A 25,340-nucleotide genomic window follows, 5' to 3' on the forward strand; every position below is an offset into this window, starting at 1 on the left:
GAGTGAAAATTGAAAAATCTTTATAAGTTAAGTAATTACTATATTATAAATAGTACTTTTATAATTTATAATTTTATAATTTCCTAGGATCCTTGTTCAGTATAAAACAGAGGTGGGACCAAGTCATTGCTTTGCAAGTCATAAGTAAGTCTCAAGTCTTGCACTCAAGTCCGATTCAAGTCTTAAGTCAAGACTGACAAGTGTCAAGTCAAGTCCCAAGTCCTTACATTTCTGTATTGAGTCCTTTTAAACAAAATAATAATACAGATACACTTTGAGTTTTGGAGAAAGTATCAAGTCTTGCGAGTCAAAGGGCTCAAGTCCAAGTGAAGTCACGAGTCATTGATGTTAAAGTCCAAGTCGAGTTGCAAGTCTCTTTACATTTTCTATACAAGTCGAGTCTAAAGTCATCAAATGACTCGAGTCCAAGTCATGCGATGTGAGATCCACGCCTTTGGTATAAAATAAATGTTACAGTGATCGGTAGAACTTCACTACCACCTGTTAGACCGAAGCGTTAACATTTTCAAAATAATGTCACGCTACGTGGCTAGCTGTTAGCACATTTACCACAACAAAGTCATGTCTACCACTTGGGAACAAACACCATGTTATTTTATTTTTTTACAGAAAAGAGACGACTGAATGCTAAACGTCAACGCTGCGTAACTGGGTTGTGCCCAATAACCGAGGGTTTTTGCAGGAGTTGTTTCTGCCTTGCGTACGGTCCATAACCTTGCCAGGTCATTGATGAATATTTATTGAACAAGATCCAAGTCCATATTGATGTTCTATTCTAAGACACAGCACTACTTCAATACCACACAGTTCCCTGGAGACCTACACGTGCATAATTTCTGTTTACATTTGCAAGATTCATGCGTGCACATATCATCTTCACAGTGACTTTCAGGGCTCACATGTATGCATGACCTTTATCTCCAAATGTCAGCTCTCTGTGGCTGTTATAAACAATGATGCCAGAATGATGTTGATGCTGCTACTGTCTGTCTGTGTGTGTGTGTATTTTTTTGTCACATCTAATATAGATGGCTTAAGACTGAGCAGGCAGAACAGTGTGTGACTTGAACACAGCTTAAAGAGGGAGCTGTGAATAGATTTTGTTTCCCTAGAACAGGGGTGTCAAACTCATTTTCACAGGGGGCCACATCAGCAGTACAGTTCCTGTTGAAGGGCCGGTTTTAAATGGAACACTATAGATCAGGGGTCCCCAACCCCTGGTACCAAAGGACCAATACCAGTCCATAGGTCCTTTGGTACCAGCCCGCAGTGGGATAATCTGGCAATATTTTAAAATAAAAGTCATTCAGACTAAGGTCTAGTAGATGTAGCTCCTCCATAACAGACTAAAACATGTATCTGCAATTGATTATTATTTATTCAAGCTACAAATAGTGTTTATTGCTGTGTAATAAAAAAAAATCTTTTAATTTCATAGGTTGATAAACTCTGCTGCATGGACTTTATTCAATGCTTTTTAAGCTCCCGCGGGCCACACAAAGTGCCTTGGCGGGCCGCATTTGGCCCCCAGGCCTTGAGTTTCACACCTATTCCCAAGAAGATGTTTGGTTTTTCAGCTTGGGGGGGTGTTCTATCTCTGCCTATGAAGTAATGTGAACCCCTGTTGTCCTTCATAAGAAGCAGTCCATTGATTGACAAAGCCTTGAGCAATGAAATCAAGTCAATGCTCAGCAGGGGAGGCTAAGTGGCTTTGCAGACAGTGCCTTCCGTTCTACACCGTTGTGTCTGGTTCGAAATAATCCACTGAACACTCACTGTCTGTGTTTGTGTGTCCGGGGGAGGTAGATATGTGAACACTTTGCTGAAGCTGGTGCCTCCAGTGCTGGCCCTGCAGGAGCAGCTCAGGGAAGCGGTGCAGAATGGAGACATGGAGACCTGCCACGGTATCTGCCGGATCGCTGTCACACTCGGAGAGAACCACTCCAGGTGTGTGTGTCTGTGTGTTTGTGTGCCGTACATGATAATAACAATGGTATTTATGTGAAGGAATTACAATCATATGTTATTTACCACTACAGATGTTGTTAATTTGTAACATAACTTTACTCTGTCAAGGTGTATTTGAATGTTCTTTTCCCTTAGTTTAGACACGTTGGTGTGTGGACAATCATATTAAATGAAATAAAAAAATTCTGTATTAGAGCTTAAAACATGTTTAATGTCATTAGATCTTTTTATAAACTGATTTAAGGTTCAGAGAGATGAGATATCACGTATCACCAACACTGATAAATTTTTTTTTCTCAGTTGCCTTAAATGTGCTACTTCAACGACTATGAAGAAAATCAACAGTTCAAATAAAGCATTGGCAATGTGTTCCCATAATACAACCTTGGAAACTTCAGTGTAGTGTCTGAGTGACTGATCTCTAAACAAATACCTCCCCTTCATTCACTTCCCTCCACCTCCCTCCCCAGGACTCTGTTGGAGCAGGTGGATCACTGGCAGAGTTTTCTGGCACTCGTAAACATGATCATGTTTTGTACTGGAATCCCCGGCCACTACCCCGTCAACGAGACAACCAGCTCCCTCACTCTCACATTCTGGTACACGCTCCAAGTAAGGAAAGATCATTGTCCACGCACAATAACATCAACCATAATATCACAGTATTATGATGTAAACACTTTCCACATGCAAGGATTTACACATTTTCTTGGTGATTTTCACACTGAATGGGTTGTGTTTAGGCAATCAGGCTTTCATTTGGAACAGTGAGTTCCCTTCACGGTAACATTTTTTGGGTTTTTTTAAAGGCAGCACGAGTCAAAAGCCTTAAAACAGGCAGAGAGACTGTTTTAGGTTCTGTATTTGCTTAAACCTGTATACATAATATTGTGCTTTAAATGTAAATTAGCCAGTGTATGTAATAAAAAATGAATGTATGATTATTTTGATAAAAAGCAAAAATCTGGAAAATACCCTTCACCTCGTGACATGATTAGCTTTGTGGTTATTTGTGAGCTGGTTCAGCGTATGAAGTCGCAGCTTAAACTTTTTCCTTTGCTCTTCCTCCTTTCTTTCAGGATGAAATCATGTCGTTTGAGTCAGACAAGCAGGCTGTTTACCTTCAGGTCTACAGGCCAGTCTTTTTTCAGTTGGTGGATGTCCTACTACACAAAGCTCAGTTCCCATCCGACCACGAGTATGCGTCGTGGTCTTCGGATGAGAAAGAGCAGTTCAGAATCTACAGGTTTGTGTATTTTGTTTACTTTGTTTATTTTGTCGCAGCGTTTTAAAAAGCATTGTCATCTAAGATATCTGTCCGTCCGTGTCTGTCTATCAGGGTGGACATCTCAGACACACTCATGTATGTGTATGAGATGCTGGGAGCGGAGCTGCTTAGTAACCTGTATGATAAGCTGGGTAGACTGTTGACAAATCCAGAGGAGCCGACATCATGGCAGGTGAGTGACACTAATACGTTTGATTTATGAACTCAAAAAGAGTCTACATTTCTTTAAAAGAAAATAATTTTTCACCTTGTTATGCCTTAGAGTATTAGTTCTGCTGCTTGGGGAAATTATTTTTTTGAAGCAGATTTGTTATTATGTATTTAAGACCTTTTGTGACTGATTTTGTGGTACTGTTCTCCATCTCCTCTAGCACACAGAGGCTCTGCTGTATGGCTTCCAGTCTATAGCAGAGACGATAGACGTGAACTACTCTGATGTGATCCCAGGTCTAATAGGACTGATACCCAGGATCAGCATTAACAATGTCCAGTTGGCTGACACGGTAATGTTCACAATAGGTAAGAAAAAACCGGCGATGTACCTTTCAAACGTGGTGCAGAACAGAAACACACGAGATCAGCAGAGATGGCAGTTCTGGGAGCCGTTACCTCGCTGTATTAATTATCTTGGTTTCAAAATGAATGACCCAAGCTGCTGTCATTTCATATCAGAAAGAACTGCACGCTAATACTAAGATACACAACAATACAAATAATCATGTGATATCTGAATAAAAAGAAACTGGGGCTGTCCGATATTAACTTTTTGCCTATATTGTACAAACACTTTATTTCCGATTCTGATATCAACCGATATGGATATAGCGAGGCAGTGGTGGCCTCGTGGTTAAGGAAGCTAAGGTAGTGCTGCATGCTCACGAAAGTGATGAGTTAAAGCAGTGTCCCCCATGGACAGAAGTTTTTTCACCACCCGATACTATTGAGCATCTTGTAATATTTATTTACCAGTACAAACCACTGTATGAGTTGCTAGTACCAGCATTCTGCATACAGTCCCCTGATTATTAAATAGATTAGTAAAATGAGTTCCAATGCTGCCATCTAGTGGCTTTCAATTTCACATGCAGCCAATTTTCCCCCAAACTAATTTTAGGGCACACATCATTTGGCGAAACCCAGGCACTGCATTATCGGGTTTTCATTATCAGGGGAAAAACCTATAATGGTTCTTGCCGATATGACTGTTATTATGTGAATATCGGTCAGCCGATATTATCGTACATCCCTAAAAGAAACCTAATCAATTACATTTGAAATGATTTCTCTGCATTACCTTGTTGTAAATTCATGACAATATGCATTTCTCAAAACATTTTTAATAAAGTTTATGTCCTCTCTCTTAGACCAGGTTTTACTGCAGTTCCTTAGAAGGTATAAAACAGTACTTGATTGGTTCTCTCATCAGGCGCTCTGGCTGAATGGCTGGCCGATCACCCAGTGATGCTCAGCAGTGTTTTGCCGTTGGTGCTTCAGGCTTTGGGAAATCCAGACCTCTCTGTTTCCTCCGTCTCTACACTCAAGAAAATCTGTAGGGAATGCAAATATGACCTGCCGCCTTATGCAAACAACATAGTAGCAGTCTCTCAGGTATGTAGGTCTTTTTTTAATCCTGTATCTTTTTTTCTGCCTGGTTGAATTTCTGTCTTTTTTGCCATAAACATTTACTCTAACTTGTTTTGAGCATTGAGAAATATTAAACTTGAATTCAAAGTCATGCTGTTTTTTTTTTGTTTGTTTTTTCAATTTTCAGGAGGTGCTTATAAAGCAGATTCACAAAGTAAGTATTTTTACTCACATACATTGTCTCATAAAACTCTTTTTGTTTGAAAGTAGCCCCTTTTGTAATCATTTTGTTAACATCATGTGTGCTGAAGTCTCCATTGTCTCTTTCCACAGACGAGTCAGTGCATGTGGCTAATGCAGGCGTTGGGGTTCCTGCTCTCTGCTCTCCCTGTGGAGGAAATCTTAAGAAACCTTCACTCGCTCATAACACCGTACATTCAGCAGCTGGAGAAGCTAGCCGATGAGACGGTGTGTACTGAAACCAATGTTTACCATTATTCGTTCACAAATAATAAATCCAAATTTATTTGGATTATTTCAGATAAGTCAACTATCCTAAATATGACCAAAAAAAAACTCTTTTTTTTATATATTGCTGGAACAGACAAATAACAGCAGGTTAAAGTTTGTTTTTCCATTTAATGTAACACTAATCCAAATGATGGAATTATTAATTAAAATTAATTATTTATATGGGAAAAGGTCAAGAGAAAAGTCTCTCATGTCTCAAACTGAAACTACACTATACAGCTAAGACATTTTTCTACAGTTAGGTTTAAAAATATATCTATGCCTTTTATTGTTTAACAGTATAAATGTGTTTAAAACAGTTTTCAGACGTCAGGTCCTGCGTCAGGTCTGACTGGTTTGTGTCTTTCATCGTTCGTTATGTAAAAATGGATCACAGTTTTTTCTAAAAATATACCGTCACTGACTTCCTATTCTACAAAGATAAAATCAGGTGAGAGTCAAAAGAGATGTCACCTTCATGACTCAGCTCTTCACACACACACACACAGAGAAACACTGTCACACCCTGTCTTAGCTTCTTGGTGTTCCGCCCTCAACTCGCGTACTAGCTTTTTTCATGTACTAGCATTACATCAGACTAGGAAATCAGGAGCTACTGTAATTCTGGAACAGAGCAAATAGTGGCACCTGCTGGGGACACCTGCAGGTTACATTACATCCGATGAGTGATGGTCACATCTCACAGGAGGGGTGCTGGTCTAGGCCAATATTATGTATATGTATATTATGTATAATATTTCTGTATCACATTACCATAGAAAAGAACAAGTACTGTTATAATGTGTGTGTATGTAGGGGTGCTGGTCTAGGCCAATATTATGTTTAATATTATCTACTGTTGGGACAAAGTAACTATAGTTTTTAATAAGAATTGTTTAATGGTAAGTTTACAACTGTTTGTTGTCTGGATGGATGTATTACTGGGCTTTACATGTGATGCATATGAACGTTTCTGTATGTAAAGAATTAACATTACCTTATAGAGAAAAATTGTGTTTTATTTTTATTTATGTTTTTGTTTTTCAGCCTAATCCCTCTAATAAACTAGCGATCATTCACATATTGGGGCTGCTGTCCAACCTGTTCACAACACTCGATATCAGCAAGCAGGACAACGACTCAGCGGACGGCTCAGCCCCACCTGTCAAATCTAGCCCACCCTTACCTGGACCAAATCCGGTGAGTCCTAAAGAACTTTTATGTTTAATCCAAGAGGCTTCTTCTTCTTAGGAAAACATGGGTAATGTGTGAAAACATGTGTGTCAATTTGTAGACAAGTGGCAACATGATAACAATGCAAACACTGATTTGTGTCCATAATCTTTAGTGTCTTTATTATTTCCATGCAGGATGCAGAAAAATGTCCAAAAACTAAATGATTTCTATACGACAATTAACAATTGGTCCGTCTTTTATGTATTAAAAAATAGCATGGATCTCCTGCATTTCTATTTATTTATTTTTTTGTCCAATTTTTCCTTTGTCCCTTTTGATGTGCCCCAGATGTCTGCACAGTGTTCTGTGTTGCTGGAAGCTCTAATTGCAGACATTGATTCACTTGGATCATAGAACATGAAATGCCTCAAATTAAAACCTGTCTGCCTGGGAACGTTTGGTGAGGTTTGACAAGCGTCGTGCCTTACAGCTAATAAATGTCCCTGACATGCTGCACTTTGCTTTGTTGAAGCTTTCCTCCGACATTTGAGCCCTAGAAACGAGTTCCTTCACAAAGATATTCAAAGGTTAGAAGTGAATTCCTACTCAATTCTTATTTTAGTTACAAACCTTATTATAGCATAGAACAACAGGCCTAATTGTGTGACTTCTATTCACCATTGTCAACATACCATACAGTTAACGTATGAGGTATGTACTGTATACTGTACATTACATTTTGATAGTTGGATTTGGATCCCTAAAGTGTTCTGGTGTCAGGGGTGTGCCCCATCTCGACACCTAGGGGGAGCTACTTCTTAGGAAATCAAGCACCCAAAAACAAAGTAACCCAACTATTGAGTTGTTGTTTAATGTTTCTTTAACATGTTTGTGGGGCTATTGCAGTTGTTTGTTTGAGTGGCTTGACTACTCATCTACAGACACTCACACTGTGAGGCAAGTGGCCCAAAAAAAAAGAAAAATGTCATGTCATATTCATCACACCTTTTTAAATGAGACAGACATCACAATTGGGGGTGGGAAAGAAGTGAAAGTGAATGATTACATTGTCATTGGTGCTCAGAGCACCTCAGTGGTAACTTGGCAGCTCGTGGACTCAAACCTGAAGCCTTCTGGACCCAAGTCCGCTTCCTTAACCGCTAAGCCACCACACCACCTGCAGATATGATGTAGATAATAAATGAAACAACCATGACAGTTCTGTTGAAGGAGGTCGATTGTCAAAGTTTCACCATTTCTCAGATGTGTGGTGCTAGCGAAAGAGCTGGCAGGGCTTCAGCTCTGGTATTATCGTTTGGATGGATCAAAGCTGACAGCTCCCATCGGCAGGTAGAGCTGACCCTCGCTGAAGGATGGCAAAGTGATGAAATTGTTTGACATTGATCGCAGAATAACTTCTGAAATAATATACACGTGCTCAAGTGTAGCATCTGTATTTACTTCCGTAAACACATCGAGTGACATCACATCTCAGAATGGGGAATTAGACCTGCAGAAATGTGTCCTTATATTGCCTGTAAACGTGCTTCTGTGTGTAACATGTCACTGTCTAATGTGATGGCCTGATAAATACTGATCAGTTTCGTTGACTGTATTGTTTGTGTGGTTGAATGTGTCTCAGGTGGTGGTGGTTCTGCAGCAAGTCTTTGCTCTCATACAGACGGTCCTCAGCAAGTGGCTCACTGACTCGCAAGTTGTAGAGGTCAGTCATATCAAACCTAATCGTCTGCACATCGCTGCGTTGATGAGGCTTTGATCAACATTTCAACGAGGCTGATCTCATGTTGCTCCTCAGGCGGTGTGTGCCATCTTTGAAAAGTCGGTAAAAACGCTCCTCCACAACTTTGCCCCCATGGTGTCCCAGCTGAGTGAGATGCTTGGACAGATGTACAGTACAATTCCCCAGGCCTCGGCGCTCGACCTCACAAGACAGGTATACACCGAAGAACACACGAAACAGTGATTAAGAGTCTGTGCAGTGCTGCTACGTCTTCCTTTCTTCTCGGATACTCACAGCTGCGTGGGGGCCTGCGCAGCCTCTTCAAATCTGACCGTAGGGTCAGAGTATTTATAGTTACTTTTTTTTTTCTTCATATGAATTTGAGAACAACTTAAGGCAGCAAATTCAATCGATTGAATTCAGTCGAAGTCAAACATAAACATGGCTTAAAACAGCAGATTATGTTAGGAGGAGGAATATATGTGTCTGATTAAAAGTCCTGCTGTTTCAGATGGTGCATATCTTTGCCAGTGAGACGGACCACTTTCCGCCCATCAAGGCTCTGTTTGAGCTGGTTACCTCAGTAACGCTGTCCATCTTCCAGCAAGGTAGGGGGTCCAGAAAGGGGCGGGGCCGTAAATCCTTGTTTTGTTTTGTTTTATTTTTTTCAGTTATTTTTTTTTTCTTCAAAACAATTACCAAATACTCCCGATTATCGTTCTACCCCCAGGGTCCGGACTGTGACTCTGAAAACAAATGTGTACAAACACAACAAGTTTGATATTTGTCATTCTGTTTGGATTGTGGTGACATACTGAATATTTGCAATTGCTCCTGCTCTGCAATACCTCAGCACAGGACACAAAAAAAGCAAAGGTCAGAGGTCAATAGACTGGGCTCGTCACAGCCGACCTTTGAATGTTTGCTCTTGTTTCTTTGAACAAAGGTTAAAAATAAAAGAAATAAAGAGAACAAAGCCCTGTCAGGCCTAGTTGTTGATTTAAAAGAACAAATGATAAAATGACTATGAGAATCCAAACATTAACCCCTTAAATCACCGAAGTCTTTGAGATGTTTTACAGGATTTTACATTGCTTTATTTTTATATTGATTGTGTTGATTAACTCTATTTTTTTTTTTAATGAAGCTGTCGACCAAATCACTGTCTGTATGTTTTCATGAAATTAACTTTCATTCTCAAGTCTGTGGCCCCATAGCCAGAAAGTTTGAATTTTTACTCAACATAGCTCAAACATCAGGGGGATATATTTCAGCAGGCCACTTTATAGGGATTGTCTTCCCACGCCCTACTTCTCTTCTTTTTTATTTTATTTTTACTCCCCTTTCCTGCTTTGACTGGTTATAAATCCTGTTCAGACTACATATTTATAGCCATTCTAGGTGATCTGTTTGGATGCAGTCATGACCTTCCATACAGTGTTTGGCAAATTAATGTATGATGCATTTATTTTTATTATTATTTTTTATAGAAATCAGCTGCAGGAACTCAATAAATGTATTGGTTTTTCATGGGTCAGAGTCAAACTGTAGATCACAGAAGCTGGACTGGGGTCCCTCATGTGTCTCTTAAAATGTTTTTTTTTTTGTTCTGATCTGTGAGCGCAATCCTGTCAAAATCCAATTGTAAATCCAGCCTAGTGTCTGTGATCGGATCACCGAGGATGGATGTTAATGTCAAGTCTGAACAGGGTCTGAGTGATGGCTGCTTTCCTTCCTGCTTCTAAACTCTTTCTTTTCTGAGCAGGTGCCCTTTTGGTAGTCAGTGTCAGATTAGGATGCAGTCACAGCACTGAACACAGATGTCGACCTTATTCAGCTGGGTGACATCTACCACAGCAATGGCTGCAGCTCAATACGGCTGCAGTTACTGCTGTTCGGATTCAAATCCGACCTCTTTCCGCAGCCATGCAGAATTCTGTGAAGGACTTCTTTTAGGTTTAGGTTTAAGGCAGGAGATCCTAACAGCAATTTAAATGAGAAACCCTTTTAATTGTATTGTTTTGTTTCACCTGTGCCACATTTGCAATATTTTCCAAGTTTAGTGGTTTTGTGTGAGACAACCACAAGGACAGTGGTTATAATATATCAGGGTTTTCACCTCTGGAGTAAAGTTCTTGAACAAGTCTTCCATCATCGCTGCTCTCTGAGACTCCCTTCAGTTTGTAGAGGCCGTATTTGCTGTCTGATGTCAGCAGAGTCTCGAGAGGGGGGACGTGAGGGGAATTCATTTTAGGTTCGGTGCCTCCTTCTCTCCATAATGTAACAGTAACAGAAGTGCCTCCTGGGTTCCCACTTCAAACCCACTTTTCTTTCTTTAGGTTTGTTTTTTTTTTCCCCTCGTTATTTCTTTCTTGGTTTCACTCAAAAAGGACACCTGTCTTTGTCTTCTGCCTGTGTTTTGATTTTGGTTGGTCTCTTCTCCAAAGACTCTGCCAAAGCTTCACATGCCCTACCCCGCCACCTCTTTGTTCCTTATCCACCTGTAAATTACTTCAGATAAATATTTTTGAGTTCTCTTTAATTTCTACATGACTGTTGAATCTATTCAGTTGCTGTTTGTATATTATTCTTATTCTCTTATGATTTCTTAAGTTTCATCTTTATATATTTTAGGACCCAGGGATCATCCTGATATTGTTGATTCATTTATGCAACTCCAAGCTCAGGTGTGTTTTTGGTTTCTTATTTCATTCACTTTGTGTTTCTTTCTCTTCCTCTCTCTCTCTGTAACTCTGTTCCTCTGGCTGTCTCTCTCACTCTTACTCTCCCTGTCTCTCATCTCCTTTCTTTCTTTCCCTCTCTCCTTTCTCTATCTCTTTCTGTTCCTTATTACAAAGGAGTCCCATCACAGAGGCGCAGTGGTGGAATGAAATGTGAGGGGAATGTTGAATTGGAATGGAAAAAGAGCCAGTCTTCCACAGCAGAATAAAAAAAAAATCCTGTAGCCACAGAAATAATTTAAACCAATGTGTCATCTGGAGAAATGGATAAAAATTCTGGAAGGAAGAAAAAGAAAAGGGCAAAATCAAGAATGCAGACTGTCAAATCGGTATTGGCACAGGTTAGGAACTACTGTCCAAATGCAGCGCTTTAAATTGAGTGTCATTTGTGTTTTGGGGGAAAGCAGATGTTAATAGGTCAGAGAAGATACTTAAAAACAGAGCGTACACCTCTTTCAGGAGTGGCAGAGAAGTATGTGTTGGTGGCGCGGTACATCTCAGAAAACGTGTGGTGTGCAGTCAGGTGACAGATGGTCATGTCAGAGATGTTGTCTGAGGCCGTTCCTGTTTAGATTGATGACAGACAGGTTGATACCCTGGACACATTGATATTGAAGTTGAAGTAACTCTGCATGAGCAGTTTAGTCCCAGACAACTGGCTATAGGTAGTCTCTGAATTCACCTCTCCTCTAAAGTCATTCCAGCCCCAAGCCAACGCCCAACTGAATTAATATTTACCTAATATTAATTGGTTTTGACAAATTGGTTGATGGGCTCCTCCGTTTGATCTAACTATATATATTTTTTGTCTTTGGTCTACATTCTTCTTTTGTTTTCTATCTTTTGATAGATCTGACCTTCATCTCTCTCCCTTTCCCTCTCTCCCTCTCTCCTCTCCTCCATCCTAAATGAGTTCATTATTATGAGATGAGTTGTGTTTCTCTTTAGCTGCACATGTTAATTACTTACACACTTCTGTTGCAAAGTTAGTCAAGAACAAAAAAACAAACAAAAACAAAAGGACATTTTGTATTTCTATTTGAATCAACTACACCATCTTTGCCTTTAGTTTGACTTAAGTTTCCAATAATTTCAATCTTTGATTATTTTGATTAATTTGTTTGTTAAACCTGCTGAGTTCTGCAGTGGATGATCTTTGTACGAGTCGGGATTTACAGTTTAGTAATCAGACAGAGAGAGCACTCGAGCCTGGTCGGTAGATCTGGTCTGAGCCCTGTGTTGCTCTCAGATCTGGCTACCAGACTGTGTGTGAATCTTGATTAGTGGTATTTTGACAAAACTCATACTATGGAATATGGTGATGTGGTTGGCTGACAGAAACATGTGGGATTTAATGCCTTTATCTACCTCTTAGGCCCTCAAACGGAAGCCCGATTTGTTCTTGTCTGTGAGTCTTGATGTGAAAGCGGTTTTCCACTGTGGTGAGTTTGCAAAGTTTACACATTCTACTGGGCGTCTCTACTAAAGTTCCTGTGAAAAAATGTGTCTGTCACTGCACGTACAAACTGTAAATATTTGTCGCCACTCGCCAATGTTCTATTTCTGTCTTTTTCCCCTCCTCCTTCATCTCTAGGAGTTCTGTCGCTCAAATTTCCTGAAGCTCAGACAGTGAAGTCAACATGCTTGTTCTTTGTGAGCACAAACACAAACGTGATGTCTTTCCAGAACGTATTTCCAGTTTAGACGTGAGTGAGTCATCCGAGTGTCCTTGTGTTCTTTTGTAGACTGAACTATTAAGTCACTGCTCGGACGTGCCGCCGTTGGCCAGGGTGGTGCAGGACGATGGCAAGTTGCTGGTTCAGGCTGTGTTGGAGGTAAAAAAGCACAATTACAGCACACTAAAACATCACACAATACATATTTTTGATACGTCTGTTATTATTATAAGTACTGTGTTTAAATGTATTGAGTTGAAGTTTAAAAGGAAAGTCGGTCATATTTTTAAAAATTATTTTTATGAGTTTGATAGCATAAAAACAACCGTTTTTATACACAGCCTATGGGCAGGATAGAGGACAGGGATGGCTCGATCTGATACTCAGACTTGGAATCGGTCCGATATTGGTAAAGGTTTCGGGATTGAACATAAACAAAAACCAACTACAGCCTGTCCGATCCGATACCTAAGTCTAAGTGCTCAACTTAACTTTTAACGACATGCCATAAACAGGGAAACTATCACCTCAGCAACGGAGGCCCGCGGCATTCAGGTCATATTAATAACAGATCATGGTTCTTTGTGAAGCACTTGCACTATTTTAACCCTTTACTACATCAAACTGTCACTCGCTAAGGAGGACGATTTTTTTTTTTTTACTCTTTAAATGTTCTCTGCCGCTGAAATCGATCTCCTCTGGTTAAAAGCTTCCTGTTCTCCTTCCAGGGTATTGGGGGCGGAGCATCTCGCAGCCTGATGGACCAATATGCAGAGGTTCTGTTTTCTCTGAACAAGCACTGCTGTTCTCTGCTGGTCATCTGGTTAAAGGAGTCCCTGCAGCCTCAGGGGTTCCCATCATCCCGAGTCACAGCAGCACAAAAAAACCATTTCTCGCAGCAGATACTTCGGTATGTTACCGTTTTTTTTTTTGCTTACAAGGTTATCGAGAAACACCCTGCATAATATGCACTTTTTTTTCCCCTCTTTGTCTCCTCATGTCATGCAGAGAGCGGGTGCAGAAGAGGAGGGTGAAGGACCTCGTCAAAGAGTTCACACTCTTGTGCAGAGGGCTCCACGGGACGGAGTATGCTGCTGATTACTAAAATTTGACCAACTCTTAAACTGACCTAACCTCTGCCCTCAGTGCAAACCAGCTGGACACCACAACAACACTGTTCTAGCCAACAACCCCGTCAGCAACACTACCACGTGATGATTGTAAAACCACCCGACACCCAGGAGCAGGACAAACCGTTTCCGCCCCGACCAGTCTGTAGATCAGCAGATCTACACACCTTGAAGAGGCTGACCTGTCGCTGCAGAATCCTTCTCTTTCTGTGTTGAGATTGATCGTTTTCTGTCTCTCTTCTTCCTTAGAGGCCTTTTTCTTTAAAGAGCTCTAAGCAGCACACTCAGCATGCTGCCTCACCGTCTCCCTCTATCTCTGTCCCGCCTTCACAACTCTTCCTGTGGTTCCTGGGCTGATTCCGGGCGTAACGAAATTCCTTATGAAATGGTTGTTGTGTTGTACTTAGCGATGTGACTGATTAATTTTCAAACGAAATGAAATGAAGTATATAAACATATATGTACACGTTTAAAGGGGTTGTGTCGGCATTTTAGCTGCTGCTATCGGAAAGACTCGGAGAAGACCATTGTCAGAAATATGATTCAGCTCAAAACAAAGTTCAAGGTTTAGAATCCAAGACTCCAGAACGTCAGTCCGAGACGTGATTGCGATCATGTGTACGTTAAGTTTTTAATGCGGCCAGTAGGTAAAGTCTTCCTTTGGAAACTGGAGGGTCATCTTTTCCCGGGCATATTACTTTCTCTGATGATTATGAATGGGTTTGTTTGCTTTATGGGTCTGTTGCTGCTTCAGTGTGGAAATTGTGAACTTGTGCAATTAGGACTTATGTGCAGGATTAAAAAAAAAAAGAAAGATAGCAATAATTGGTCTCTAACATTATGAGAGCGCTCAAATAGATTAGTCTCGTAACCATAGACGAAAACAGCAAAAAGGCAAAAAGTATTTGGGATCAAGTACAAATAAACTATGAGTGAGTTCTAGGTGCAACTCGTGTGCTGGATAGTAGAGAAGTAGAAACTGGATGTGATGTTACCATCTGTGCACTTGACTACTACTTTGATGTGGATGATACTTTTTTTCCCTGACACAATTTAAAGCTGAATGTTGCATATTGGACCTTTTTATAGAAGTAATGTTTACTTTACTGAATCCTATTACAAAGTCTGTATTGCCAAGTTATCATGATATATTGTTCTTCAGACTTTTTTTTTTTTTTGTCAAGTATGCCTTTCCTGAAGTAGTCATCTTCAAATCACTAAGTCACACCCAGTCAGACTCAGGTCTTCTTCCTGGGTTGCGGACTACAGATTTATGCAGTTACCTCTAAGGTAAAGCAGGACTGCCTAGAGCGATGGCTGGAGGTAAAATGACTGGTAAGCTGACAGCAGGGAAAATGCACAGGATGTAAACATTCAGGACATATTTGGGGGAAGGGGGGGATATAATGCTGACGATGGGCTTGTTAGTCACTGTTACTGTGCATAAATATTTATCATGTTGTGAATACTAACAGTTATTTGCAAACTCTTCTTTGTATTTGAGCGTATGTGTGTGTATATACCTGTATGAAAGGCTGTGTGTGCACAAATGTAACGTTCCACTTGCTCAGTGCACTTATGTTGGACCTATAGTACACAAACCTAACTTCCTCCTGTCTCTATAAATAGAGAGCCCCCCCGCCACCCTTTTTTTTTCTTCAAATTTACAAATCAAACTTTTTTTCTAATAAGATGGCCGCACATATCCTCTATATGCCCACTGCAGCTGATCCCCTCCATTTTTTTATCAGAATAGTTCATGACTTATTTCCATAACTTATTATCAAATCATATTGTAAACTCATGTTCACTCATCTGCGTCACTGCCTTGAAGGGGACAAAGGATTAGAGAAAGTCATTTTGCATCTCCCAACATGCTTGGATGTTACATCGGAGATAAAAATTCATTTTGGGGATTTGGGGATTGTAAAATATATCGATTCTAATCCTGTTGTCCTGTCCCAGGTGCCTGCAGACATGTAGCATGCATGTGTTTTATGGGGGTTTCTGGGTTTGGGTGACAAAACAAATACAGCGTTTTAAGACACTAAGAAAAGAAACAAAAAACATGAGACCAGAGGCAGACATCAGATGTAAAGTAAAACGGCCCTGGCTCAGAGTCTAATTCCAACTGTGAATCAGTGAACGTTCAACTATGATCTTGCTTGTCTGTGATGTGGCCTCATTCTGGGCTGAGAAATACAGTAGATGTAAGGTCGTAAGAAAACGTTGGAGGTGAAGGAGTGGAGGAAGATGTGAAATGTACATTTCTTTTTGTACTTGGCTTTAATTTATTAAAATATATTCAAGGCTGTAGATTCGGGCTCTGTGGCTTCTGTTCTGTCTACACACTGCAAAATAATAAAAAAAAACGGGTTAAAAGGTGGAAAAAAGAAGGAACTCACACGCTTTTGTTTTATACTAATTATACAAATTTATGACTGTTACTAATAAAATAGCACAAATGTCAAGGCATACAGAATAAAGGAGTATTGGTCCTTTGGTTTTAGCAAAACTTAACCTCTGAACTTGTAATTCTTTAAAATTCTTAACTTGTAATTCAACATAAGAAAAAAATCAATTACCTACCATTTAACATTTGGCAAAGGGGAACATATAGTTTTATATTTATATACTTGTGTCCTACATTTGACTGTCAGCCTCCTAAAACTAAATGCATATACAAAATATCGTATAAACAAGTAGTTGAACTTACATTCTAGAAGAAAAGGAGACATGTATTGATTTGAACCGTCCCAAATGTTTTTATTCAGATGAAAAAAAGCAATTTAATCTAAATTTCCATTAGATAACGTAATTAAACATATATGTTTCTCGTTTATGAATTGTATTTTGAATAAGTTGTAAATAATTGGTAAAATTTTGTTTTTGATCGTCCTTGCGCATGCGCCCTTTTTCGGTGCGTTCCCACGTGTGAGTGGAGAAGTGTCCAACATCCTCCTGTCCTGAGAGAGACGACAGACCTCTCAGCTTCGGCCGTGCAGCTTTCTCTGTGGTCATTCTACTGCAGTAATACTTTCTCCAGCAGCCACGACTCCTCTCCTACAGCGGGACTTCTCCAGCGGAACTTCTTCGTGTGAGTTATCCAACTTCTCAGACGTGCTAACTCGGTGCTAAGTCTGACTGTAGTAAAGTTAGCGTCACTAACTTTGTGGCAGATGTTACAGCACTTTTACATATATCCGCTTTACGGCCGCTGCGGTCACAAGACAGCAGTTCGTTCTTAATTGTTTCCGTGTGTGTGTTTTTTGTGCGCGTTAGGATGAAGATGTGACATAAAGATAGACGTGTTGAAGGTGTCAGGAAGTTGTTATAGTTAGCGTTTGAAAGCCGTTCTTGTAGATAAATGAATGGGTTTAGTTGCAGAATAGCTGTGTGTCTACTTGTGTTTTTGTGTTTTAAATCAGGAGTCCCCCAACCCCCGTCCACGGACCAGTCCGTAGGTCATTTGGTACCGAGCCACAGTGAAAAAATGTACTTCAGTTTTACTAATTGACTCCATTCCAAAATAATCCAGTCATATCCCTTTACTTTTATCATTCAAAGATAATCTGTCAGTGTTTCAAAACAACTGGTAATTCAGACTCTGATACTAACAGAAGAAAGTCTGAAAGATGTTTTAATAGAATTTTTTTGTCAATTATTGTAGTTTTATATGAATCCATAACACTGTCGTCTAAGCAAACACATGGACCAGAGTTTTACTGTACAACAGTGTGTACATCACAGCCTGCAGTGGAGGAAAAAGGAGCTCCGCCTCCTTACAACAAAGTTTTTAAAGGATGTCAAACTAAATATTGTCAATAAAATATTTTAGAGGACAAATCTGGCCATTTTCAACATAAATATAAACTATAAATGTCCTCTTAGCTAAATGAAAACTGAGGAATTTGGTTAAAGTACATTGAGTATTCCTTCTTTGCCGTCCTTGGTTTATCAAGCTAACCCCTGAGAGATGACCTTTAGACCTTTGTCCTTTATGAATCACTCACTGAATCAAACTGTGAATTTGGAGCATTTTACAGGTAGTAAGACCAACATCTACAATCTGTGAATGTAATACCACCATTATGAAACAATTATCTGTGTGTGTGTGTGTGTATTTGCACGATCGAAGGGCGTTCAGCCATGTTCAGCTCTCCATGTGATTCAGGTCTAACACGAAGCTCCTGACCATGCAGTGTGTGACCTCCACATGCACACAATCAATGAGGTGACTGAAGAAGGCTGATTGTCTGTATGTCTGTCTCAGTCTGACGGGAACGCTCATTTTGATTGATAAATCTATAGATGTGAGGACACACTATAGTGGTTCCCAGTCTTTTTAACTGCTGAATTTCAGGAGCATGGTAGGATTACCACAGCTTGACTGTGAAGCTTTGATCAGAGTTTAGAATGTAAAAGTGGGTGTGGCTTAACACAGTAGCATTGTAATTTACTTTTATAACAAAAGATAAAAATAGCTGATTATTATACACTGAGTTTAAACTGGTCGTCATTTTTACAATTTAATGATGCTAAAAGCTAATTGGTTGTTAAAGACACAAAGAAATGTCTATGGATCAGAATGAAATAAAAGAAAACAACAGGTTTCTGCCACTCTTGTACCAGGTCCTCTTGGTACAGTGGTGTCAAATAAAAACGGGTTGAAAATTACTGTTATATGTAACAGAGAAAACGGTTACACATTGCAAAAACGAGACATGCATGTAAAAATATATAAAAGGTTTAGAAACATTACTGTTGTATATTGTCTTATATTGCAGTGCTATTTGGGCAACAACTCATTCAGCCAATAAAATGAGTTCTAGCTAAATAAATGCTGCAATCATGTTTTAAACCACATTCACAAAAACCACAAAAATACTTTTGATTTGACTTTGACCTCTTGACCAGTTGACCTGTTGCAGTCCAAGAAATTATTACCTCCAGTCAGTGAGTTCATATTACAAAGGCTGACTCTATTTAACCAATGAATGAAAGTTCATTCATTCATTCATCATCTATCATTTCTGTAATCGTTTTCCAAGTGGGACTGGAAGCTGTAAATCCCAGCAGTCACTGGGCGAGGGCAGTGTTTCACCCTCCACAGTTCGCCTTTTTCCTTACAGAAGAAGTAAATTAGTAACAGTGATGATAAATAAGTAAATACATCACTGTACACATACAGCACGTAAATGTGCGAGTTGGGGCAAGAGGTTCTATGTAACCTCAAAGACAAAGGTCAACTTGAGGGGCGAAAATTCACGAGACCTTTTATTTACTTTTTATGTAACTTCTGTGTTGACCTTTTCTTCTTGTATTGAGTAACTGCTTATCGATCGAACCGGGGCCTTACATCGACATGTGTCGCCTGTCGTCCTGTGTCGGCGACAGCTGTGATTGATGTTGTTGATGGAGGTTCCTGCGATTTAAAAGTTGATTTATTTTCCTCCTGCTGCAGCCGTCATGGCTGTGGTTCAGTTCTACAGCAGTGAAGCTGTGAATGGTCGTGCCGTCCAGCGCTCCGCCAAGCTCTACCCCCAGCTGTCAGTCACCTCTGAGCTGTGCTACAATGTGGAGCTGACAGGTAAGCCAAAACCTGCTGTTCGAATATGGCAGTTTATGAGATTGCATGTTCAACTTTCTCTGTTTTTTTTTCCCCTCCCTTTCGACTTGTGCTGCAGGCTGTGAGTGCCTCAGTGCCGAGCAGAAGGAGGTTCTGCTCTGGTTGTTCCGTCCTCCCATGCAGACAGAGGCGCTGTCAGAGGAACCAAACCTCACAGAAGGAAGTGGGGAGAAACTAGTGGAGATCGGACCCAGGTACTGCTGCTGTGAGGGTGAGGCATCGTTTAAGGCACGGGTGTCAAACTCATTTGCTCAAGTGGGCCGGGCCATTACAATCATATCATTATTACTTATAAATAACAAAAAATATTTTTCTCTCCATTGTTCTTAAGCAAATTTTCAATTTTAAAAACATTTCCTGAACATGAAGTGTATGTGCATTTTTTATTTTATTTTCATCCTTCTTCAAGCGGGCCGGATTGAAACCACAAGCGGGCCGGTTTTGGCCCACGCCCCACATGTTTGACACCCCTGATTTAAGTGATCTAATACCAGGGACGAGCAGTTTCTTATAACGAGTCCACTGATGGACAGCAATGTTTAAAGATGATCAGCGTAACATTACCAACAGTCATACTATCACTGGCATTTAAATACTTTTCCTACATTGCACATGAAATGTTATTGTGCTCCTTAATGAACATGGCAAATAAAAGCCAGCAGTTACATCCAAGTGCCACTAACATCATCCACCCACTTTAATTTACCTGAAAAGTCCTTCTCATGTGACTTCTGTTTCTGATCTTCACCACAGGCTGAACTTCTCCACGGCTTGGTCCACTAATGCTGTGTCCATCTGCCAAAGTGCCGGCCTCAGTCATGTGACGAGAGTCGAACTGTCCCGAAGGTTTCTCATTAAGGTTGGAACCACAGACACACAAATATGACCACACACATGCAGAGAAACACTGTGTGTGTATGTGTGTGTATATATATGTATATATGTGTGTATATGTATATATGTGTATATATGTGTATATGTGTGTATATGTGTATATATGTGTGTGAATATGTGTATATATGTGTATATATATATAGTACATATGTATGTTGTGTATATATACACGTTACGTTATTTGTATGTGTGAGTGAGTTTGTATATATACAGTATGTCTTGACACATAAATGCACAAAAACACGCATGTGCACTCACACAGACATATATATACAAATACACAGACACAAAGACAGGGATTCTGGGATTGGCTCCCTCTGTGACCCAGAGAGAATGAAGTGGTGATGGATGGAAGTGTAGTTCATATCTTGATGTTACTCTAGTTAAACTGCTCGACAAATACAGATGAGTTTTTCTCATGAGTTTTTACTGGTTAACAAAATTAGCCCTCAGTTCCCTGAGTTTACAGGTCCCTTTAAATTTTTTTTTTTGATGATTGACTTCTTCGTCTTCCCTCCAGCCCAGAAACGGAGGCTGTGTGACTGAGCTCAACGGAGACGTGGAGAAGTTGATTGGATGTCTGTACGACAGTATGACAGAGTGTATCTATCCACATCCCATCACCTCCTTCAGTGTTGAGACTAAGCCACAGCTGGTCTTTGAGGTGGACATCCTGGGAACAGGCCGTGCGGCTCTGGAGAAGGCAAATGACGAACAAGGTGAATCTTTTTTTTTTTTTTTTTTCCTTCCTCCACATATTGGTCTCTCTTCTGTTCGGATTTCCAGACACACTTACCTTCCTCTTTCTCTCTGTGCCTCTCTCAGTCCTACAGCTCTTTGTGAGTCAACTCTGTGTGTGTTAATGGAGGTAATAATGTCACATGAGGCGTGCACGTTATTAAACAGCGATGTCGCTGCTCCTTATTTTGCACGTGTGTGTGTTTGTGTGTGTTTGAAGTGCTGAAGGGAATATTGGATAAGTGCTTCATCCGTTTTTAAATACGCTTGATTGATTTAATCCATCCACGATGTATCGTTACTAGGGATGTCTGATAATATCGACTGATTGATATTATAGGACCGACATTAGCATAATTATGTAATATCTGTAAGAATCGTTATCGCCTTTTCCTCCGATAACGCAATGCCTGGGTTTCACCAAACGATATGTGTTCTAAAAATAGTTTTGGGGACAAACGGCTGTATATTAAAGTGAAAGCCACTAGATGGCAGCATTGCATACTCATTCAGTGGTTTGTACAGATAAATAAATAAATATTACCAGGCCTATATCGGAATCGGAAATTAAGTGTTTGGACAATATCGGCATATCGGATATCGGCAGATTTTTAATATCGGACATCCCTAATGGTTACATCCCCATCATTGACCACAGTGTGTGGAACCCAGAAATATTCCCTATGACTAATGTGTATTTCTTAATTCAGGTCTGGCCTTTGACTCCTGGGATCTGGACTATTACACCACAATGTTTCAGAAAATTCAAAGGAACCCAACCAACGTGGAGTGCTTCGACCTGGCCCAGTCCAACAGGTGGGGTTTTTCCTTCAGCGTCCACCCTGTGTCACATGTGAAAACTGAGGTGATCTGTTTCCTGGGTGGTGTGTTCTCTAACGTTTCCTTTACGCCCAGTGAGCACAGTCGGCACTGGTTCTTCAGGGGACGGATGGTGGTGGATGGACAGGAGCAGAAGGAGACTCTTTTTAGTCTCATCATGGACACTCAGCAGCACAGCAACCAGAACAACGTCATCAAGTTCTGCGACAACAGCAGGTAGCGGTGTGGGCAGCACAGCAACTACAGATGGCGTGTCAGCGTGTGCTTTTTTCCATTTCACACTGTGTCTTTTCTGTGTGTTTGGTTTCCAGTGGCATCAAAGGCCGGAAAATTGAATGTATCTACCCCAAAGATCCTTCCCAGGCCAGTCGGTACGAGACTCGTCCGTCGCTGCGACACGTCATCTTTACAGCAGAGACACACAACTTCCCTACAGGTGTGAACGAAAAGAGTTTCCGTTAGCGGCAGATGAAACGTTGAAATTCCAGTTTTTCCCACGTTGTTCTTCATCTCCTGTGTGGTGTCCAGGCGTAGCACCGTTCAGCGGCGCCACCACGGGAACGGGCGGTCGTATCAGAGATGTCCAGAGTGCCGGACGAGGAGGCCATGTTATTGCTGGCACTGCAGGATACTGCTTTGGAAATCTCCACATTCCAGGTCAAACTTGGTGATAGTGAATTTAGATATGCCATGATAATAAAAAAATAAAAAATAAAATCCATAGCTCTATATCACAACAAGAAGCACATTTTTTTTAAAACAGGGGTTATACATTTTTTCCTAAATCTTTTTGACAAAGTTTTATTTAAAAAAAAAGTTCGTCTGTCTAATTATTACAATTTGTATCACCTGCAGGTTACAGTCTTCCTTGGGAGTCAGAGGGAGAAGGATGGGAGTACCCCCCCAGCTTTGCTCCTCCCCTGCAAGTGGCCGTCGAAGCCAGTGATGGAGCATCGGACTATGGCAACAAGTTTGGAGAACCTGTTCTTTCAGGTAGAGCAGTTGCAGAGGCCATTCTGCGATTAACGTTAAATGAAAATATTTGTAATTACCCTTTAGAATTCCCTAATTTCCCTGAAGGGAACTCCTGGGGGATTAATAAAGTTCTATCTATCTATTATTAATTAATTATCTGAAAGTGTGTAGCGTCCGTTCTCATCACTGCTGGTTTCCGTTGTTCTCCAGGCTTTGCGCGTTCCTTCGGCATGCGGCTGGCTAACGGTGAACGACGGGAGTGGATTAAGCCGATCATGTTCAGCGGTGGTCTTGGTTCTATTGAAGATCCCCATGTAAAAAAAGAAGAGGCAGAGACCGGTAACTTTTGAATTAGAGTATTAAAAAAAATACAGAAGCTGCTTTTGTTCTAACAAGAAACCAACCGTTTGACGTTATCACTAACCAGGAATGGAAGTTGTGAAGATCGGGGGTCCGGTTTACAGGATTGGTGTGGGTGGAGGAGCAGCGTCATCTGTACAGGTAAAAAGTCAAAGTCCGAGTTATTGGATACAGTCGTTTCACCTGATGTGGAGAATGCTGTGTTTGGTTTGTAGGTGCAGGGCGACAACTCCAGTGACAGGGACCTGGGTGCAGTGCAGAGAGGAGACGCTGAGATGGAGCAGAAGATGAATCGCGCCCTCAGGGCGTGTCTGGAAAGAGCCAGTGGGAATCCAATCTGCAGTATTCACGATCAGGGGGCAGGAGGAAATGGTAGGAGTTATAATGCCACAGGTGTCCAAGTCATTCAGGTTCAGGGGCCACAGACAGCCTGATTAGATGTCAAGTGGGCCGGACCAGTACAGTCATAACATGATTACCTATAAATTACTATAAATCCCCTTTGTTTTCATGCAAATATATATATAAAAATGTAATGAAATATTTGACAAAACATCACTAACATGCAGTGTTGGTGCATTTTTTACTTTCAACATTCATGTTGTACTGAGCCCCCGAGCGAGCCGTATGTTTGGCACCCCTATATGCAGACTCTTATAGACTGGTTAGGAATGGACAAGGCCAAAGTTAGCCACAGAAATTAGCCACATGCAAATACACCTTTTGACATCACAAATTTCTGGCGACCCCAGAAACAGCTTTCTTTTCTAGAATATGTTTTTGAGCTGAAAAAAAAGCTACCGCAGTACCTCAAACCGGCCACAGTGAAGATGCGAAGGATTACAGCGCTTTAGCTTCAGTTTGTCATGTAATTGTTTTAATCAATTACAAGACATTACAGGCGACCTCATCGGAATACCAGGCGCCCCCACATAGGGCCGCCACCCTGAGGTTGAAAAACCCAGTCTTAAACGAAGCCGAACTTTTACAGTGATTTTTAAAAGACCACATTTACAACATCCTGTGTCCAGTCCACGTGTGCCACACATCCTGCCACGCATTTTTTTACACACTTTTCGTCTTTAGGTAATGTGCTCAAAGAACTGAGTGAACCGGCAGGAGCCGTGATCTACTGCAGCAGATTTAAGGTAACGTGCACACAGATAATTTCACGTTCATTTTCACGCACACTGACTGAACCTTCGACTGCTGTCAGATTTTGTTGCGTCGGCCATTTTCTTCCCTTTTCTGTTGTGTTTTCTGTAAAGAAAGGAGATCCCACTCTGAGTGTGCTAGAACTTTGGGGAGCAGAGTACCAGGAGAGCAACGCCTTGTTACTGCGCCCGTCCGACAGGACCTTTCTGGAAAAAGTGTGTCAGAGGGAAAAGTGTCCCGTTGACTTTGTGGGAAACATCACAGGAGACGGCAAGGCACGTTTTTGGGCTGAGATCAAGACGGGCATCTCATCCAACTTGACTCCAAGTCTTTGGTTCATTTTATTGTTTGATCTTTACACAGATTGTTCTGGTGGACGATGAGGGAGGAAGTGCTGACCAGGCAGACAGGGGGCGCTGTCCTGTTGACCTGCAGCTGGAGTGGGTTTTGGGGAAAATGCCTCAGAAAGAGTTCAGGATGGAGTGTCAGACCCCAGTCCTCCAGGCGCTGACCCTTCCTCCTGGTCTGATGGTCGAGGCAGCTCTGGAAAGAGTTTTACGTTTGCCTGCTGTGGCATCAAAGCGGTACCTAACAAACAAGGTGTGTGTGTGTGTTTATGTGTAACTTAGTTTAATAATTAATAATAATTAACAATGACCAAACAAGAGCTTTAAAAAAAATTCAGAGGTTTCAAAAGAGTCATTTTCATTTTTAATTTTTTTCCCCTTCCATCCTCTATCTCTGTGTCAGGTGGATCGCTCTGTGACTGGGTTGGTTGCCCAGCAACAGTGTGTGGGCCCTCTTCACACTCCACTGGCAGACGTAGCTGTTGTTGCTCTGTCACCGTTCTGTCTGGAGGGGGCAGCAACAGCCATCGGGGAGCAGCCAATCAAAGGGCTGGGCTGCCCTGCTGC

At 40.9% G+C, this 25,340-nt stretch overlaps 3 protein-coding genes across 4 annotated transcripts in view; all 3 read left to right on the forward strand.

The window, feature by feature from the left end:
• ipo13b (importin 13b) overlaps positions 1-16,151 on the forward strand; it is a 25,475-nt gene extending 9,324 nt beyond the window's left edge. For both annotated transcript variants that reach the window (XM_025066254.1, XM_025066252.1), the window contains exons 6-23: positions 1,828-1,968; positions 2,460-2,601; positions 3,069-3,235; positions 3,329-3,449; positions 3,649-3,796; positions 4,704-4,885; positions 5,049-5,075; positions 5,195-5,329; positions 6,419-6,571; positions 8,190-8,270; positions 8,364-8,501; positions 8,800-8,896; positions 10,923-10,975; positions 12,405-12,471; positions 12,624-12,682; positions 12,775-12,864; positions 13,434-13,615; positions 13,714-16,151. In XM_025066254.1, coding sequence (XP_024922022.1) covers positions 1,828-1,968; positions 2,460-2,601; positions 3,069-3,235; positions 3,329-3,449; positions 3,649-3,796; positions 4,704-4,885; positions 5,049-5,075; positions 5,195-5,329; positions 6,419-6,571; positions 8,190-8,270; positions 8,364-8,501; positions 8,800-8,896; positions 10,923-10,975; positions 12,405-12,471; positions 12,624-12,682; positions 12,775-12,864; positions 13,434-13,615; positions 13,714-13,810 — 2,080 coding nt within the window. In that variant the 3' untranslated portion in view covers positions 13,811-16,151. The remainder of the gene's footprint in view (positions 1-1,827; positions 1,969-2,459; positions 2,602-3,068; positions 3,236-3,328; positions 3,450-3,648; positions 3,797-4,703; positions 4,886-5,048; positions 5,076-5,194; positions 5,330-6,418; positions 6,572-8,189; positions 8,271-8,363; positions 8,502-8,799; positions 8,897-10,922; positions 10,976-12,404; positions 12,472-12,623; positions 12,683-12,774; positions 12,865-13,433; positions 13,616-13,713) is intronic.
• Positions 1-25,340, forward strand: part of LOC103399996 (methyl-CpG-binding domain protein 3-like) — an 844,757-nt gene that overhangs the window by 783,324 nt on the left and 36,093 nt on the right. The window lies entirely within an intron of this gene.
• Positions 16,746-25,340, forward strand: part of pfas (phosphoribosylformylglycinamidine synthase) — a 13,317-nt gene continuing 4,722 nt past the window's right edge. The window contains exons 1-17 of the mRNA XM_025052636.1: positions 16,746-16,932; positions 19,300-19,425; positions 19,523-19,658; positions 20,218-20,323; positions 20,879-21,077; positions 21,807-21,912; positions 22,012-22,152; positions 22,248-22,372; positions 22,465-22,593; positions 22,792-22,929; positions 23,122-23,250; positions 23,339-23,412; positions 23,487-23,643; positions 24,358-24,419; positions 24,540-24,701; positions 24,790-25,026; positions 25,177-25,340. The exon at positions 25,177-25,340 is cut by the window's right edge and continues 8 nt beyond it. Coding sequence (XP_024908404.1) covers positions 19,305-19,425; positions 19,523-19,658; positions 20,218-20,323; positions 20,879-21,077; positions 21,807-21,912; positions 22,012-22,152; positions 22,248-22,372; positions 22,465-22,593; positions 22,792-22,929; positions 23,122-23,250; positions 23,339-23,412; positions 23,487-23,643; positions 24,358-24,419; positions 24,540-24,701; positions 24,790-25,026; positions 25,177-25,340 — 2,186 coding nt within the window. The 5' untranslated portion in view covers positions 16,746-16,932; positions 19,300-19,304. The remainder of the gene's footprint in view (positions 16,933-19,299; positions 19,426-19,522; positions 19,659-20,217; positions 20,324-20,878; positions 21,078-21,806; positions 21,913-22,011; positions 22,153-22,247; positions 22,373-22,464; positions 22,594-22,791; positions 22,930-23,121; positions 23,251-23,338; positions 23,413-23,486; positions 23,644-24,357; positions 24,420-24,539; positions 24,702-24,789; positions 25,027-25,176) is intronic.

The sequence above is a fragment of the Cynoglossus semilaevis genome, chromosome 2 (assembly GCF_000523025.1).
Source record: "Cynoglossus semilaevis isolate Cse_v1.0 chromosome 2, Cse_v1.0, whole genome shotgun sequence".
Lineage (NCBI taxonomy): Eukaryota > Metazoa > Chordata > Actinopteri > Pleuronectiformes > Cynoglossidae > Cynoglossus > Cynoglossus semilaevis.